General features: G+C 29.0%; 4 protein-coding genes across 8 annotated transcripts in view; 2 read left to right on the forward strand and 2 right to left on the reverse strand.

The window, feature by feature from the left end:
* Nucleotides 1-6,451, forward strand: part of Dhc1 (dynein axonemal heavy chain 1) — a 25,137-nt gene extending 18,686 nt beyond the window's left edge. For both annotated transcript variants that reach the window (XM_087403783.1, XM_087403784.1), the window contains exons 29-34: nt 39-3,616; nt 3,718-3,944; nt 4,253-4,564; nt 4,743-5,194; nt 5,341-5,635; nt 5,874-6,451. In XM_087403783.1, coding sequence (XP_087259909.1) covers nt 39-3,616; nt 3,718-3,944; nt 4,253-4,564; nt 4,743-5,194; nt 5,341-5,635; nt 5,874-6,260 — 5,251 coding nt within the window. In that variant the 3' untranslated portion in view covers nt 6,261-6,451. The remainder of the gene's footprint in view (nt 1-38; nt 3,617-3,717; nt 3,945-4,252; nt 4,565-4,742; nt 5,195-5,340; nt 5,636-5,873) is intronic.
* Nucleotides 6,444-10,287, reverse strand: LOC105144057 (RISC-loading complex subunit tarbp2). Of its 2 annotated transcripts, none has more exons than XM_087403785.1 (3): nt 9,792-10,287; nt 7,932-8,356; nt 6,444-7,857 (listed from the first exon to the last, which is right to left on the reverse strand). In XM_087403785.1, exons 2-3 carry the CDS (start codon nt 8,274-8,276, stop codon nt 7,171-7,173), a joined length of 1,032 nt encoding a protein of 343 aa, XP_087259911.1. In that variant the 5' UTR covers nt 8,277-8,356; nt 9,792-10,287; the 3' UTR covers nt 6,444-7,170. The 2 variants fall into 2 exon arrangements, with proteins under 2 accessions (XP_087259911.1, XP_011051023.1); XM_011052721.2 differs by lacking the exon at nt 9,792-10,287 and having other exon boundaries at nt 7,932-8,145; nt 8,228-8,356.
* A 138-nt stretch (nt 10,288-10,425) lies between these two features.
* mRRF1 (mitochondrial ribosome recycling factor 1) lies at nt 10,426-11,913 on the forward strand. The gene is made up of 2 exons (XM_087403787.1): nt 10,426-11,421; nt 11,553-11,913. The coding sequence occupies exons 1-2, from the start codon at nt 10,805-10,807 to the stop codon at nt 11,794-11,796; spliced, it is 861 nt and encodes a 286-aa protein (XP_087259913.1). The 5' UTR covers nt 10,426-10,804; the 3' UTR covers nt 11,797-11,913.
* Nucleotides 11,914-12,539: 626 nt separating this feature from the next.
* On the reverse strand, nt 12,540-16,897 carry LOC105144058 (Uncharacterized aminotransferase). Of its 3 annotated transcripts, none has more exons than XM_011052724.2 (8): nt 16,644-16,897; nt 16,377-16,546; nt 15,664-15,940; nt 15,341-15,502; nt 14,931-15,183; nt 14,580-14,694; nt 14,241-14,346; nt 12,540-14,008 (listed from the first exon to the last, which is right to left on the reverse strand). In XM_011052724.2, exons 2-8 carry the CDS (start codon nt 16,536-16,538, stop codon nt 13,797-13,799), a joined length of 1,287 nt encoding a protein of 428 aa, XP_011051026.1. In that variant the 5' UTR covers nt 16,539-16,546; nt 16,644-16,897; the 3' UTR covers nt 12,540-13,796. The 3 variants fall into 3 exon arrangements, with proteins under 3 accessions (XP_011051026.1, XP_011051027.1, XP_011051024.1); XM_011052725.2 differs by having other exon boundaries at nt 16,377-16,561; XM_011052722.2 differs by having other exon boundaries at nt 16,377-16,543; nt 16,644-16,896.
* Nucleotides 16,898-18,409: the final 1,512 nt, after the last annotated feature.

Consider the following 18,409-nt stretch of genomic DNA (forward strand, 5'->3'; position numbering starts at 1 on the left):
AATATTGTGCAATATTAACAAGAATTTTTTAATATTAGAGATGCTCCAGAACCAACCGGCGAAGAAGGTGAAGATGCAGACGTAGAACTTCCTAAAGTATATGAACCTGTGTACGATTCTCAAGTATTAAGAGAGAGATTAGACATGTTTCTGGCACAGTTCAACGAAATGCAGAGAGGTGCTGGAATGGATTTAGTATTTTTCCCTGACGCTATGCTACACTTAGTAAAGATATCTAGAGTTATTAGGCATCCAAAAGGGAACGTGATGCTAGTAGGTGTTGGTGGTTCTGGCAAACAAAGTCTTACAAAGTTATCTTCTTTTATTGCCGGGTACAAAACGTTTCAAATCACCTTGACTAGATCTTATAACGTGGCCAATTTCTTAGAAGATCTGAGATTTCTGTATCGCACTTGCGGCACTCAAGGCAAAGGTACAACATTTATCTTCACTGATCTCGATATCAAAGAGGAAGGTTTCCTTGAATATTTAAATAATATCTTGAGTTCCGGAGTTATTAGCAATTTATTTACACGTGACGAGCAAGCGGAAATCATCTCAGAGTTGACACCTATTTTGAGAAGAGAAAATCCTAAAAAAACTCTTAACAATGAATTAGTAATGGATTTCTTTTTGCAAAGAACTTGTCAAAATTTACATGTCGTTTTCTGCTTCTCTCCTGTGGGTGAAAAGTTCCGAAATCGCGCTCAGCGTTTTCCAGCACTTATTTCAGGTTGCACTATAGACTGGTTCCAACCTTGGCCTAAGAATGCTCTGATTTTGGTTGCTGAACATTTTCTTCATGATTTTGAAATCGCTTGCACTAGTGACGTGAAAGTTGAATTAGTAAATGCATTAGGATCCATACAAGATATCGTTTCAGGAACATCAATCGAATATTTCCAAAGATTTCGGCGCGCTACCCATGTGACTCCAAAGTCTTATTTAAATTTCATCAGTGGATACAAAAATATTTACCGATCTAAACAACATGAACTTGGTGAAGGAGCTAAAAGAATGGATACAGGTTTAGCAAAACTTGAAGAGGCATCGATATCAGTTGAAATCTTAAAAAGAGACTTGGCATTAATGGAACAAGAATTAGTCCAGGCTTCCGAGAAAGCCGAGACAGTACTTTTAGAAGTGACAGAGAGAGCAATGCAAGCTGAAGCTTTTAAGAACCAAGTGCAAAAAGTTAAGGAGAAAGCGGAACAATTGGTAGCTTGTATAGCTGATGAAAAAGCACTTGCTGAACAAAAGTTAGAGGCAGCGAAACCAGCATTAGAAGAAGCGGAAGCTGCTCTGAATACCATCAAACCTGCTCATATAGCAACAGTGAGAAAGCTGGGTAGACCACCTCATCTTATAATGAGAATTATGGATTGTGTATTGATTTTGTTCCAACGGAAAATCGGATCCGTTGTACCTGACACAACTGCACTGTGCCCTAAACCTTCGTGGGCAGAATCTTTGAAACTAATGGCCAGTACGACGTTTTTATTACAACTACAAAATTATCCAAAAGACATAATCAATAACGAAATGGTTGAGCTGCTACAACCGTACTTCAAAATGGAGGATTACAATATGGAAACAGCTAGGCGTGTATGCGGCGATGTTGCTGGTCTATTATCGTGGACAAAAGCTATGGCATTCTTTCATTCCGTTAACAAAGAGGTTCTTCCTTTAAAAGCTAACTTAGCACTGCAAGAAGCACGATTAAAACTCGCAATGGAAGATTTGGCAAATGCCGAACGGGAATTATCCGAAAGAGAAATGGCTTTGCAGGCAGTTAAAGAGCAATACGATAGCGCGGTAGCGGAGAAGCAAAGGTTGACAGAAGCTGCGAATGTGTGTTTAAGAAAAATGACAGCTGCGACTGCTTTGATAAATGGATTAGGCGGTGAAAAGATTCGATGGACCGAACAAAGTGGAGAATTTAAGATTCAACTGGGACGGTTAGTCGGAGACGTTCTGTTGGCAACTGGATTTTTGTCATATTGTGGACCTTACAATCAACAATATCGAGCCAGCTTAGTGACTGCGTGGATGAATATACTGACTAATAAATCCATACCTTTCACTAAAAATTTAAATATAACGAATATGCTCGTTGACACAGCAACAACGTCAGAATGGACTCTTCAAGGATTACCGAACGACGAGTTATCTGTTCAAAATGCGCTTATTGTCACGAAATCTTCGTCTTATCCGCTTCTTGTGGATCCTCAAAATCAAGGAAAAATGTGGATCAAGAATAAGGAGAGCACAAACGAATTGCAAATTACTTCGCTAAATCATAAATATTTCCGAACTCATCTTGAGGATAGTCTTTCGTTAGGTAGACCACTATTGATCGAGGACGTCGCAGAAGAACTTGATCCGGTACTCGATAATGTACTTGAAAAGAATTTCATTAAATCAGGATCTATTGAGAAGGTCGTCGTTGGAGATAAAGAATGTGATGTAATGCCAGGATTCATGCTATATATTACTACCAAATTACCAAATCCAGCATACAGTCCAGAAATATCCGCAAAAACATCGATTATTGACTTTACCGTGACAATGTTAGGTTTAGAAGATCAATTGTTAGGTCGAGTGATACTTATGGAGAAAGCCGATTTAGAAGCGGAAAGAGTCGCTCTGTTCGAATCAGTCTTGACCAATCAGCGTTCAATGAAGGAACTCGAAAGTACACTATTACATAGACTTACATCTTCAGAAGGTTCTTTAGTAGACGATGAAGCTTTAATAACTGTTCTTCGAGAAACCAAAACTACGGCCGAATCAGTAAATGAAAAACTGCAAGTATCCGCTCTTACTGAGAAAAAAATCACTTTGGCACGCGAAGAATTTCGTGCAGTTGCGTCAAGAGGATCCATTTTGTATTTTTTGATAGTCGAAATGAGCAATGTCAATGTGATGTATCAAAATTCGTTAAGACAATTCTTGACAATCTTTGATAATTCAATTACAAAATCTACGAAGAGTCTTATAACTTCTGAGCGGATAAACATTATTCTACGCCATCTCACGTATGAAGTTTGGGCGTTTACTCTGAGAAGTCTTTATGAGAGGCATAAATCTTTATTTACATTGATGCTAGGTATGAAGATAGATTGTCATAGAGGCGCTATTTCACATGCAGAATTCAATGCCTTTATAAAAGGTGGAGCATCCTTAGATCTTAATGCAGTAACACCAAAACCGTTTAAATGGATACTTGATATAACGTGGCTAAATTTAGTTGAAATAAGCAGACTTGATGTATTCTCAGATATACTAACAAAAATTGAGTTCAATGAAAAGGAATGGAGAGTATGGTATGAAAAAGAGAAACCAGAGGAAGAAGATTTACCTTGTGGCTATCAAAAAAGTCTTGACGTGTTCCGAAAATTATTGCTTATTAGGTCATGGAGTCCTGACAGAACTTTATCCCAGGCGAGAAAGTATATCACTGAATCCTTGGGTGAAGAATACGGAGAAGCTAAAATATTAGATTTAGAAGCAACGTGGTTAGAATCTGAAACTAGGACGCCACTGATATGCTTATTGTCTATAGGATCCGATCCGAGTCCTCAAATTACAGCATTAGCTAAACAAAAAACGATTTGTAAGTTAGCAACTTAATTAATTGTTTTCGTTACACAAAAAAAATTTAAGTCTTTTTTAATAAAAACAAATTGTTTATTAACGATATTTTTGATGTTATAGCATTAAATTCAGTATCTATGGGGCAAGGCCAAGAGCTCCATGCTCGAAGAATGATTAGCGAAGCTATGAGTACGGGTGGTTGGGTTCTGTTACAAAATATTCATTTGTCGTTGCCTTTTTGTACGGAAGTAATGGATGCTCTTGTTGAAACAGAAACTGTTCACGAAGGGTTCAGATTATGGATGACAACTGAAGTACACTCTCAATTTCCCATCGGTTTGCTACAGGTCAAATTCCTAGTCCATAATATGTATTTAACGTATCTAATTCTTAACTGTAATGTAAACATGTCGATTGTATTGATTATATATATATATTAGGTGTTGGAATTAATTCGTAGCGCTTTTTAATGAAAGAATGTTATTTATTTCACATGAGCATTAAAAAATACATTAATGAAAGTACTTCCCATCACTTGTAAAACGCTACGAATTAATTCCAACACCTAATATATATAATATATATATATGGAAAGAAGAATGATTTTGCGAAATAAATTTAAAGAAACATAATAAATATAGAAAATATGTTTCAGATGGCAATCAAATTCACAAATGAACCACCTCAAGGCATAAGAGCTAGTTTGAAAAGAACTTATCAAGCAGTAACTCAAGATGCATTGGATTACAGTACTCAATTGCAGTGGCCGCCCTTGTTATACGCTGTTGCATTTTTACACACTGTAGTACAAGAAAGAAGAAAATTTGGACCGCTTGGTTGGAATATACCTTATGAATTTAATCAAGCAGATTTTGCAGCATCAGTTCAGTTCATACAGAATCACTTGGATGATATGGATCCTAAAAAGGGTGTTTCCTGGCCGACAGTCTGCTATATGCTTGGAGAGGTGTTTTCAATCTTTTTTTTACTTTCATTAAATAAATATAAATCTAACGTTATATTATATTTTTTATAAAATAATTGAACAAAAGAGCAAATAAGACAGAGATACTGTAGTTGGTGATCATAAATTACAGAAAATGTCAAAATATTTTATATTTACTTTCATATCTTTACATGTTTAGGTCCAATATGGCGGTAGAGTTACAGACGATTTTGACAAACGTTTATTAACTACTTTCACCTATGTCTGGTTTTGCGACGTGTTGTTACGACCCGGCTTTGAATTTTATCGAGGATATAGAGTACCTCAGACCAGAAATCTTCAAGGATATCTAGACTACATTGATAGTTTACCTGCGACCGACACACCAGAAGTCTTTGGACTACATCCAAACGCCGATATTACTTATCAGATTAATACAGCAAAAGGAATACTTGATACAATTCTTAATGTACAGCCAAAAGAGGGTAGTACACAGGGAGGTGAAACTAGAGAGAACGTCGTGTATAAATTAGCCAATGATATGCTATCTAAATTGCCCAAGCAGTACAATTCCTTTGAAGTAAAAGAAGCGCTTCAAAGAATGGGTCCATTATTGCCTATGAACATTTTTCTAAGACAAGAAATAGACCGGTAATATTCCTTTTCGTCTATCATAAAATGAGTTTAAATATATTATGAAATATTATTATATGTTTTATATAGTAAATATAAAGTACATAAAAAAGATAAGACAAATCATAACTCTTTTTAATTTTTTTAATTATGATTCTTTTTAGAATTTCGCGAGTTATTAAAGAAGTACAAAGTACTTTAACGGATTTAAAGCTGGCCATCGAAGGTACCATAATAATGAGTCAAGGCTTACGAAAATCATTAGATGCGATGTATGACGCACGCATCCCAGATAAATGGTTAAAAATATCTTGGGAATCGGCAACTTTAGGTTTCTGGTATACGGAGCTTTTAGAAAGAGACCATCAGTTCAGACAATGGTGCATTCATGGTCGTCCAAGAGTATTTTGGATGACCGGATTTTTTAATCCACAAGGATTTTTAACGGCTATGAGACAGGTAAGCATTAAAAATTGTAATGTTAATAAATTTTCGTCCTTTCTTTGTGGTCCCTTAAAATCTTTTAAAATATTTAGAACACCCTGCATCCGGTAAATTTTAACAAAGTGCTTATGTGTAGATAGAGCGGACTAAATTGACTCGAAAAGTTTAATTGCAATTTAATTTCATTGCAATAACTAGTTTCGTCTTTTATTATTTAAGTTGTCTTAACTTCAATTAAATAAATGAATTTTAGGAAGTAACCAGAGCGCATAAGGGTTGGGCTTTAGATTCCGTAGTTTTGCAAAACGTGATTACGCGTTATAATAAAGAAGACATTAAAAATCAGCCTCAGGAAGGGGTTTACGTTCACGGTTTATTTCTGGAAGGAGCGTCGCTTGATAGAAAGGCTGGCAAACTCGTTGAGAGTAGACCAAAAGTTCTTTACGAACAAATGCCGGTTATTTATATTTTTGCAATAAATACAACCGCTGGTAAAGATCCAAAATTATATGAATGTCCTATATATAGGAAGCCTCAAAGAACAGACGCGAAATATGTGGGTTCTATCGACTTTGAAACAGATTATAATCCCCGACACTGGACACTTCGAGGTGTAGCATTATTATGTGATATTAAATAAAATATTAAACAAGATGTGTGTGTAATAACTAAAGAGAGACGCTTCAATAAATTATTTAAAATTATATTTAAATTATATATATATAATATTTTGTGTAGTATTCTTATATTGATATCTGTCAAATCAAACAATAAAAAATTAATATTAAGTTTAGTTACATGTTCAATAAAAATTAAATTAATGTTATTAAATGTTTATATAAATGTTTATTTCATATTCAATATAAACCTCATGTTTTTAAATAATTAGAAAGTATACAAAAATATACATTTTTTAATAAAATAAATCACAATGATTCGGATATATCCATGTAAGATTGTAACTTAAGAATATAACTACAAAATAAGATATATTGAATTCAACTGTTCACATACACATACGCACACGCACGCACACACGCGCGCGCGCGCGCGCACACGCACACGCGCACACACACACACACACACGCACGCACGCACACACGCACGCACACACACACGCACACACACACACACACACACATATGTATACATATATTTATCCTATATTATTGACGCTATATAAATCAATCACAAAAAATAACAGCCTTTTGCACGATAAGATTATGCCATAAAAATATAAAAACGAAAATATTTTCTACTTTCAAAATTTAAGATAATTCATAATAAAATATGATTTTTTTGTAATTTTACATATAACTCAAATCAATTTAAAAATAAAAAAATTTTATAAAAATAAAAAAAACATTTTATATAATAAACAAAATTATAATGTAAAATTAAAATTTATTTGTATGTGTCAATCTAAAAACTTATGTCTTTATGTGAAATTGTGTAAGATTGACGCATAAGATCGGAAAAAAATTTTCATAAGCATTATCAATATCGTGTAAAATTTGATTTATATTTCTAATCTTAACAATCTTAACAATCTACGATAAAAGTAATTTAATAGATTTTATGATTCGGGATAATGCTTCCCAAGAAGCTTCCAACTTATTCCTGCCCATACCAAACTGTGTGAGAAGAGGACACGTATTAAGCTGTATTGATTTTATACAATATTTATCTGAAGTAATATCATTCATATTAATTGTTATATCAATCTCTGACAGTATAGTTTCTAATAGAGATATCTTTTCCATTATACTATCTTCGGTAATGTAATCATCAATGTCAATCATTTCATTGGGGAAGATACATTCCAATTGTTCTAATATTTTATCACGCTTATCTGTCTCCAAGGAATCTCTCCAGTAAATATGGTAATCTGCTAATTTAAGGCCCAAGTTAATCTTTCTCGATTTGATCAATGTGCGATAGCGTTCTTCTGCATTTTTATTCATTGTATCTGTATCAATAGTTGTAATAGAAGAGTTTGAAGAATCTTCTTTGTTTTTCGGTTTACAGAAATCATATAAATTATTCATAAGACCCTTTATTTTATCCACCATTCTTTTCGCTGCATCATGTTTTGCTTGCTTCTTTGTAGTTGCTATTCCATCTTCTTCAAAATTAGATACTTTACATCGAATGGTAAAAATTTTAGCATGTGGTGGTCCAACATCCTGGATAAGAAAATATTCTGGCTCATGTAAATTGTTCTCAGCACAAAGTTCCTGAAAAAACATGATAAATAAACCAATAGATACATGCGACTATAACAGTAATTATATAAATTTAAGATAATTACCTGCAATTCACCTACGGCGTTAACAAAAGGTATATTTGCTATCTTTGGTGGAAGAGGAACAGAATGAAATGGTGACTTTGGCGGAGATACTGTTGGTGTATTAGCAGCTGGTAACTGCGGATAATTTCTATGTGCAGCAATCTCTGTTAGCATAGCTTTAGCCGCTTCGTGTTTCGCATCTTTTTTACAACGACCTGTACCAGTTGCACTGAGACTGTCGCATGTAACTCGATATGTAAAAGTATTTACATGACGGCCTCCACCATCATGTATCAACTTATAATCAGGTGTCATACCTTGCTTTGCCATCATCTCTTGGAGGATGGAAACAGGTGTTTTACTCATGTTGATCGAATTAAAAGTTTGTTTTTTAATTTTCAATAATTTATTGCAGTCACTTATCCGTATCCAAACAAAAAATTACTCTGAAAATAGTAGTTATACTTACAGTTTTAATGAATTCACAACTTATAATATCAAATTTACACTAAAAATATTTGTGTTAGAAATAGTTTATATAAGTCCTTGTTTTAACATAACAAATTTTTTAACATATTTAAATATTATTTTAACATAATGCAATTATGTTGTTTAAATAGTTTGTGTTAAATTGATATCCAACATTTGTTATTGTTAAAATAATATTTTATGAATAAGTGAACAAATATTAAAATAATTTTTACAAATATAAATTCTAAGATGAATATAATATGTATTAACTTAACATAGAGAGAGCATAAATATCAATTGAAAAAATGTTTCTATAGTTTGTTTACATAAATTGTATTATATATATATATATAGTATATCCCTTTTTTATATTTAGTTTTTAAATTATATTTATGTTACCTTGTAACATATTTATTTTGTATTAAATTAACACATAAATTTGAATGGACTGTTTGGGATATTTATAATGTATTAAATTTTACACAAATGTTACAATGGTATATGGATGAAACACAAAAGATGCAGAATATTTGTAGTTACATAATTGTGTCTCATAACTTGTACTTTACATTTTACTTACAGATATTGCTTTAATTTTATAAAAAAAATCAATTACTTTAACCTTATCAAAACAGAGATCTGTTTATTTGGTTTTTATCTTTTCTCTTTCTCGTTAGAACATATATCCATTTTATTACAAATGTAGAAAAAAAAGAGTACAAGAAAATACAATCGCAAGCAAATGTAATAGCAAGGAAATAGTAACTTTGAAAAAAATCTCAAGATAAAATAAACAATACAGCATGTAAATTTATAAATCAATATTATATACAGGGTTGGCCATATTCGACGGAAAGATGTTTTTTTTCAATCATGGGAAAAAAACACATTTTTTGCTGTTCATTTTAAAAATCATTTAATAGGGTTCAAGGTCTTTCCGTCGAATATGGCCAATCCTGTATTAAAAAGGTTGTATTCCAAAAATTACTGCCAGTACTGAAAATCTAGTTTACATTACATGCATTATAGATTTTCAATACTGGCAATACATTTTGGAATACAGCCCATGTTGGATATATGTATATATATTTATACACATATATGATATACATAAATATATTATATGCATACAATAAGTAAGTCATAACCTTAACTATGCTCTCAATAATCAAGAAATGTATATTAAGGTTCATTTCATTTACATATTTTTTACATAAAAAATATAAAAATAATGTATTATATAATATAAAAATTTTAGTATATATGTATATATATATATATATATATATATATATATATATAAAATTCTTGAATTGTTTAAAATATTTAAATATAAACAAAAATATAATTTGAATTTACTTTTAGTTTAGGAATGTTAATATGTTTGTATCACGTGTTTCTCGTACATACCTTTTTTAATATGAAGTGAAAGATGTAAAAATTGCTATAATGGTTTATTAATATCGTATAATGATTTGTCAGTATAGGTTTTCGACGAATAAATGTGAGTATAAAACTGCTGCAAAAATTAAGAAACAATTTATAGGAATCTAAAATCTACCGACAGAAACACATTACAAGTTTAGAGAAAAAGCAGCCATCCTGAGAGCAGCCATCGCGACCTTTTTCGTGCGATCTGATTCTTGGAAGTTCTTGTACACTAGCGACATCAACTATGTTAACTACGTATCATCTTACCGACACTACTAATTTTTAAGCGCAGAGAGCACAAACTCTTATATAACGTATAAAACATGAAGCATAAGAAAATCAAGATCAGAATCCTTTATTTTATGAAAAGAAAGGAAATAAAGGACTTTGATTGGTTTTCTTATGCATTATGTAAGGGATTCCACACTACTACTTTCTGACAAAGTGGACGTTGCTATCTAGTTTACATCAATTTTGTCAGAGGGTACTAGTGCGCAGCAGTATTTTGCGGTTATAGGTTTTGGGCCGTCATGTCCTCTCTCAGGTTTCTCTCTATATGTACGTATTAAGTTATATCCACACAAATTTACATAGCTGCGTAAACATATGCATAAAGAAAATTGTCCAATCATATTTCTTCTATAAAGACGCACATAAAATGTGATTGGATAATTTTCTTTATGCATACGTTTATGCGACTATGCAAGTTGTGTAGATATACCTTTAGAAATCATGTATTATGGAATACACAGTTTCTGATAGGTTGAAATTCTTATTCTCTGTTCTCTATTCCCTGTTCCTTTTATTGTGCGGAGCACCTTATTATTTAAGGTTAGATACTCCAATTCAATTATACACGATCAAATTAGTAATCACGTGTATATGTTTGAAAGCACAGTTGCGAATACTACTAAATAAATATTCGAATATATTATATTCGATATAAATATAATACTGTATGATTGTATTGAACATTTTATGATAATGATAAAATGGGAAGTTTAATAGGTATACGTTTCTGTGCTAATCGTCAGTTAAAAAATTACACAGTAATTTCAGCATTAAAACTAAGACAAAAATATATGCATCATTGTTCATCAAATAAAATGATATATTATCTTCAGAGCCAACGAAGACCTTTGCAAATCGTTCAGTGTTGTGATGTTTCAAATTTTTCTCTTTGCAATTTCAAAACGAATAATGTAAGAGATTTTTCTATTACCTCTGATCTATTGGCAAAAAGTAAAAATCGTGGCGAAAAGAAACAGAAGACACAACACATTGATTATAATGAATTTGAACAAGTTGTTGATGTTAATAAATTAATATCTCAACTGGATAATGCAATTGAAAAATTAAAAGATGATTTTATTCAACATTTGTCAGTAAGATCAAATGTAGGTGCCATTGACATGTTGTCTGTCAAATTTGATGGCAAAGATTTCACATTGCAAGAGCTTGCAAAGATCAGTCGTAAGCCTAAATTGATAGTGCTGAATGTATCTACTTTTCCACAAGCTATTCCAGATATTCTAAAAAGCCTTACAAAAAATCAAATGAAATTAAATCCACAACAAGATGGAACCACAATTTATGTTCCTATTCCTAAGTAAGTTTTTTAGAAGATAATATTCTCTACATTTATATTATTAATACTATTATCTTAATGAGAAAACAAATTTTCATTGTTTTGATTCAGATTAGTACAAAAATATATATATGTATATTTCTATATTACAGAGTAACAAAGGAGCAGAGAGAAATATTATCTAAAAATGCAAAAAGCTTTTATGTGAAATGTTGTGACAACGTTAGACAGGTACGCAATAAACAAATTAAGGCAGTAAAGCAAAAGGAAAAACTAGCTAAAGATCTAGTGTTCAGAATAGAAAGTTACATAGATATTCTTAGTCATCAATATACGAATAAAGCTGAACAAATGTTGGAAACTAAACAAAAAGAGTTATTAGGTGATTCTGAATAAATTTGACTTTAATAATTAGCAATTTTGAATTTGAATTATTACTTGCTTTTTTACTGTATATAAATGTATATAATTTAAGTATGTAATAAAAAGAAATATATACTCACTTTTATAATATATTTTATTATTCAGTACTTTTATACACATTATATACAAAGGATCCCATAAGTTTTGGCCAATCACTTTTGTATAAATAGAATAGACTAAACTGAGTCGAAAAGTCCTCTATCATTTTGCAATTTTCGCAATAGTTAACAAGATATTAATTACTAAAAATTGTCAAATATTGATCTTGAATAATTTGTTATTCAAATACTTACAGAAAAACTCAATTTTACAGAAAAACTGCAAGAAACAAAAATTATTTATTTTCTTTTCATAGAACTCTAAGAATTTTTTCAGATTTTTTTCAGAATTTTTTAAAACCGTATTTTCTCATGTTAAAATGTAAAAATTAGAAAATGCAATACTAAAAAATTGATAAAAAATTCTGAAAAAATTCTTAGAGTTCTATGAGAGAAAATAAATAATTTTTGTCTTTTGTAGTTTTTCTACATATATGTATGAGTGTATACATATGTACGATATATATACATATATGGATGAATATGTGGATATGTATATACATATGTATGTTTAATATATATCATATTTTTTGTGGTATGCGATATTTAGGATTACAATTGTTTAAAGAATCTGAATTAATAATAAAAATAGACGATAAAAAAAAGAACTTCAAAGAATTCTAGTCGAAAATAAAATTTATTGAAATATTCATTTATTTTATACAAGAATGTTTTCTTAGACATTACTTTGTACAGGCCTTTGTACCAAGATTTTTTCAGAGTTTCACAATAAAAATAGTAATTTGTGCATCATGAATTTGATTTACATTTGAGAATAATTGTACATCCCAATTATAGAAATTTATATCTTAAATACATAGATTACTTAAAAAAAAGTGTCTTCGTAACAATTATCCAAATAATATGAATTTTTTAATCAAAACTTTAGTGTGTCATATTTTTTAATTCATAGTTTTTAAAATACTTTTACTTAATTTGTAAATAAGTTATTATAATTATAAACTTACAACTTTTATGATTAATTAATGTATTACATCATGTAACATACATAATTATAATTTAAAAATAGACTATAATTACGTTAGCAATTCTATATACGAAATATTTATAAAAAATACATTTTTTATAGGAATTTTATAAACTACATTTTATATTTTATATATACACACACACACACACACACACACACACACACACACACACACACACACACATATATACATGTATATTTTTATCTTATAATACTTCCTTTTTTATTTCCTTGTTTATAAAATCTAAGTCGATAACAATGATCTAAAATTACTGTATTTAACATAATTTTTATGAACTTTTTTCTAAATTTTAATTTGATTAAAAATAATTTGATTATGTTTTTGAGTTGTTCTTATTTATAATATCTTGTTCTTATTTATATTATCTTCTGTATATTTAACTTGATGTTTAATAACAGGATTGCCACAGACTTGGAAAATCGGGAAAAGTCAGGGAAAAATGTAAAAAAATCTGGAATTTTGAAATTTGCTCACAATTTCCTAAACTGCTCCTATTCTAGATAATTGTTATAATTTTTTAATATTATATCTGAATATATTTATAATGAGATACGTTCAAAACTCGCACATTTTAAACGATTTTAATAAAATAATTAAAATTTAGATTTTATTCAGTATTTTTATTTGGTCGCCGATATTTATTTTTCGTAACTGCATTCTTTTTTCTAATACTAATTTATTTTTTGTTAGTTCGAATTCGCATCTAAAATTTTAGTATGCTACTAACCTTCTTTGCGTTGTTTTTAATAATATAGGTTAATTTTTTTACAATTCTTTAAATTTGTTAAAATTTACATATTTTAAATTAGAAAATTTTTCATTTTCATCTGGAAAACCTGGGAAAGTCAGGGAATTCTAAAATTTATTTTCTGTGGCAACTATCAGTAAAAAGATACATTAAAAGTGCTTTACATAAAGTTTGTGTCGCAGTCTCCAAAACTTCTTTCGTGTGAAAACTTATACTTATACGTAAAAAATTCTTTGCTTTACCTGTATATGAAAAACGAGCACCTGGTATCGCTGATACTTTTTTTTTCTTTTGACACCATTTGATGAATTTTGTAGCATCTACATCTTTAAAAATAGCACATAATTTTATATAAAAAATGAAATAAATTAGTAAAAGTATATATATATGCATAATAAAAGTATAATTAAAAGTACAATATAAAAATTAATTGTATAATTATTTTAGAATTTTATATTCTGGCATAATTACTCAATTACTGTTTTATAATTACTTCAATATGGCTGCTTTATGACTATTATATTTTAAATATTATATAAGAAAAAATATTCGTTATACCCGAGGGAAGATGGATCCAAACGAAATAACCTCCTCCTGGTCGTCGATAAGAACAACAGTTTGGCAGAAATTGATTCAAAGTTGCACAAAGTGTATCTAATCGTTCCTATAAATTGACTCTTATTTATTTTATTTTTATTTAGCTTTTATAGTAAATAATAGCATAAAAGAATATAAAAACAATTTTATATTAAAAGAAATAATTGTAAAATTATGAGAGCATACGCAATCTATTTTTATGATTATGTTAATGAATTTTGTATAATTATCATTGCTTTAAGAAAGCGATATTGTACTTTTGGATAAAGATATTTATAGTATGAGCATGATGTAACACACCTTATAGATCTTTATAATCCTGTCAAGATACTCATCTTCGAGATTTTCATGAAGCATACTCGCAATTATTCCGGAAACGTAATGGTTAACTCCACCACCGCTGCACATTATGCCTCTAAAATAGTTAAAATCATACAATAAAACAGTTGTAATAATATTAGTTACAATATTTTAGCTAATTAATATAATTTACGTTAATGCATAAATAATATATCTACATAAAGTATTAATAATATTTAATGATTAACAGAGACTTTTATGTAAATTATTAATAAAAATGAATTTGACTCAATAAATAATTTATTTGTATAGTACTTTTTCTGAAAAAAAAAAATATATAAGATTCCTTACGATGTTTTTACAATATTCACTATACGCGCACTGCATTCGATCCAACCAAAGCGAATTGCTGGCGAAAGAATTTTAGAGAACGAACAATTTGATACAATGTTCCCTCCTTTATAGTTTGAATCTTGTGGATTATCGTAAGAAAATAATCGTCGTGGCGGAAATCCTTGCTCATAATAAAGCAAATTGTATACATCATCGCAGGCTACCACTATGGAATTGTTTCGTGCAATCTCCACTAAACGTTTGCACTGATCTACCAAGAAATAAAACAGAGAAAAATCTATGTTGTTAATGCATCAAAAACAATAGATTGTTATATATTTTAAAGTTATCAATTTTTGTTTTTTAAAAGAACAAAATTTCATTTATTGATTAAAAAAAACATAATGGAACCACAATATTTAAATTACCAGGCAACAATGTCATTCCGGTTGGATTATGAAAAATTGGTATTGTATAGAACATTGCCCAAAATATTTTTTGATCATTTAGAAAAAAGTTGCCTTTTGTCTTCTCTTCAATTATTATTTTTTCTAATTCATCTAGATCTACTATGTCATCCTTCATTGGCACTATATGAAATAAAAATAATAATAAAGAACTTTTTAATATTTATATAACATTCTAGGAATATTGTGTCTCTTATAGGAATATTCCATTTTTTATATATTAAGATATTAGGTATTATTTTTGTTTTACAAATATAGTCATACCTGTATAATATATCACATACCTGTAACTATTCGCATTAAGGGAAATTGTTTAAAAGCATCTAAAGCAATCATGTAAGTAACTTCTTCTACAAAAATAATACCATTTGGTGAGAGTATAGTATTCAATAATAGTTGAAGACCATGTGACGCTCCGCACGTTAATATTAAATGCTCTCTCATTACGGAATTTCCATATCGCCTGCTTAAAAATTTAGCTAATTCATCGCGACATTCCCAAAGACCCGCCGTAATACCATATTGAAAGAGATAGTATTTTCCTTCCTTTTTTTCTTCCTCCTATGGTGACATTTATTTCTATCAATATGAATATTTATAAAATATCAATAAATATTTTATTTAGAATAACTTATAAAATGTTCAATAAATGCAAACAACGATATTATATAATTATTAAATTAATTATATACACATATATATATATATATATATATATATATTTATATATATAAGTGTTACTATTACATCTTAACATAAAATTAGTATATTTTAAATCTATTCGATATTGCAAACGTTGTTTTATTAAAAAAGATTTCTATTCAAATATAATTTTCTGTAAGAATTTGTATTGTATAATTTCTCGTCACAATTTGTAACGTCATAATCTAAGAGTTAGCAGAAGTCTTCTTCTTCTTAAGAGTTAACAGAAGTCTTAAATATATTGTCTGACAAATGCAAATTTAATGAAAGCAATATTAAAATAATTGATTTTTACCAATCTGTGTTGCGTCGATTTATTCAGTATTTCTGCACAATGTTTTAACAGGTCAGGACCAGGTGCTCCGACCGACAAGTTTGTAGCCTCCTCATTGTAGACATTAAATATTGGGTCACCATCGAACAAGTGTCTCAAATATGGATCATGAATAGTATCCATGTCATCTGCTGAAGTTTTGATATCTGTCTTATTTTTTGTAATTGATATTATACATGTACTTAAAAAATGCTATACTATACATAATCACTGTGTGAACATTCTTACGTAAACGTTTGTTGAATGTGATTTGTTCGATTTGGTGGTTTTATTGTTCTTGTTGTTGTGTTTTATTCTCTCAGTTGTTAGTATTAATATCAATATGCGTATCAATTTGATATATATTTTTATTAGTCACATTGAAAACTGAGAATGTAAACATAAAAAATTTATTTAACTTAAAGGTTAAAATTACGATAAGCACTATGTCACTTGCCAGACTGACTAAGACTGAAGAATTGTAGATGACGTAATAACGTAATGACGTTCCTTACATGCATTCTCGTGCCTTTTCGTACAGTTTCGTATAATTTCACGCAATTGCATATTGTATTAATATCAAATGATAATGAATGTATTTCTTCTTTATGTATTTATAATATAATACAATATTAATATCAATTTTGATAGATTTGAATAATCTTTTTTAAAGTATTGTATATTTACATGTTATATTCTACTAATTATACTAATTATAAATCTACACATCAAGGAACCAGCAATATTGCAGCAAAGTTTAACATATTGTTGCAATTGAAATGTCCCTTTCTGAGTCAATGTAAATAAATCCAAAAATTTTTTTTTTTTAAATATCGATATGATCATATTGGTTTGAAATATAAGTACAGCAGAAATATAACTGCAATAAGAATAGTCAATATAAAAGAATAACAATAAAATTTGATTTGATTTTACATGTTTTTTTGAATACATATATAAATGTAAGAAGTAAACATAAAGTATGCATAAGAATCGAATAAATGAAGGACAGAATAGATATATATATATATATATATATATATATATATATATATATAATGGGAAGAAAATGTTTTTTAAATGTTTATTATTCATTAATTTCACATTTCACGGTTCGTTTTCAAAATAATATTTATTTAACGTTTATTTAATGTTTTTTAAACGTTCATTTGTAATAAATTTTACGTTTTATGATTCGTTTTCAAAATAAGATTTTTTAAACATTTATTTAATGTTTATTAATTAAGTTTTCGTTTGAAATAATCGAATCATTTGATAATAATTCGAAGGAACTTTTTTAAATGTTTGTTTGAAGCTTATTCTACAATGCGCTCTTTGTTTTCTGTTTCTTGCTTTTTACCTTTTGTTTTTTTCTCTTTTGCAACAGTTTTATCGACAATTATCTTTCTTGATACGTATTTCTTGTTTCTTTCAAAGTTAATTTTTATCTCGAGCGACATAAAACAAAAACCGAATAAAAAACAAGAAGACAATATGTAAGATATAATAAAAAGTAACAAGAAACAAAAAGCATATTGTAGAATAGGCTTTACGTTTATTAAATGTTTGTTTTACGTTATTTATTTATTTAAAATATGTTAAAAAACATTTATTTTACGTTTATCTGATGTTTAATATAAAAGTTAAAAAAATTGTATTATTTTCTAAAATTTAAATAAATAAAAAACGGGATAAAAAGATAAACATGGAAGAAAACTTAATCCAATATAATTGCGTTAAGTGTATCATTTATGGCAATAAGAACTGTGTCGACAATTATAAATAGCGTAACGGATAAGATATGAGACTTATCCGTTATAACCTTGAGATTAAGTTCAAAACCCGGTAAGTAAAAAAGATTAAAAAATTACTAAAAGATAAAAAATTATTAATTAATAAAATTGGTTGTCTAAAGTAAAATGTACTATCGATAAAAAATAATAAATTACAAAAGATTTATTCTGCGTTGTAAAACATTTTTTCTAATTTTGTTTAAATAATTTTAACATTTAAAA

Source organism: Acromyrmex echinatior, chromosome 3 (assembly GCF_024713525.1).
Source record: "Acromyrmex echinatior isolate Ae372 chromosome 3, ASM2471352v2, whole genome shotgun sequence".
NCBI classification, from domain to species: domain Eukaryota; kingdom Metazoa; phylum Arthropoda; class Insecta; order Hymenoptera; family Formicidae; genus Acromyrmex; species Acromyrmex echinatior.

What these genes read in the sequence shown, in the direction of transcription:
- mRRF1 (XM_087403787.1), top strand. Translation starts at nt 10,805, where the DNA reads ATGGGAAGTTTAATAGGTATACGTTTCTGTGCTAATCGTCAGTTAAAA. An exon ending in ATTTATGTTCCTATTCCTAA is followed by an intron (nt 11,422 to 11,552) that starts GTAAGTTTTTTA and finishes TCTATATTACAG; the next exon opens with AGTAACAAAGGAGCAGAGAG.
- LOC105144058 (XM_011052724.2), bottom strand. Translation starts at nt 16,538, where the DNA reads ATGGATACTATTCATGATCCATATTTGAGACACTTGTTCGATGGTGAC. An exon ending in CGGAATGACATTGTTGCCTG is followed by an intron (nt 15,184 to 15,340) that starts GTAATTTAAATA and finishes ATTTCTTGGTAG; the next exon opens with ATCAGTGCAAACGTTTAGTG. An exon ending in GTGAATATTGTAAAAACATC is followed by an intron (nt 14,695 to 14,930) that starts GTAAGGAATCTT and finishes TAACTATTTTAG; the next exon opens with AGGCATAATGTGCAGCGGTG.
- LOC105144057 (XM_087403785.1), bottom strand. Translation starts at nt 8,276, where the DNA reads ATGAGTAAAACACCTGTTTCCATCCTCCAAGAGATGATGGCAAAGCAA. An exon ending in ACGCCGTAGGTGAATTGCAG is followed by an intron (nt 7,858 to 7,931) that starts GTAATTATCTTA and finishes ATGTTTTTTCAG; the next exon opens with GAACTTTGTGCTGAGAACAA.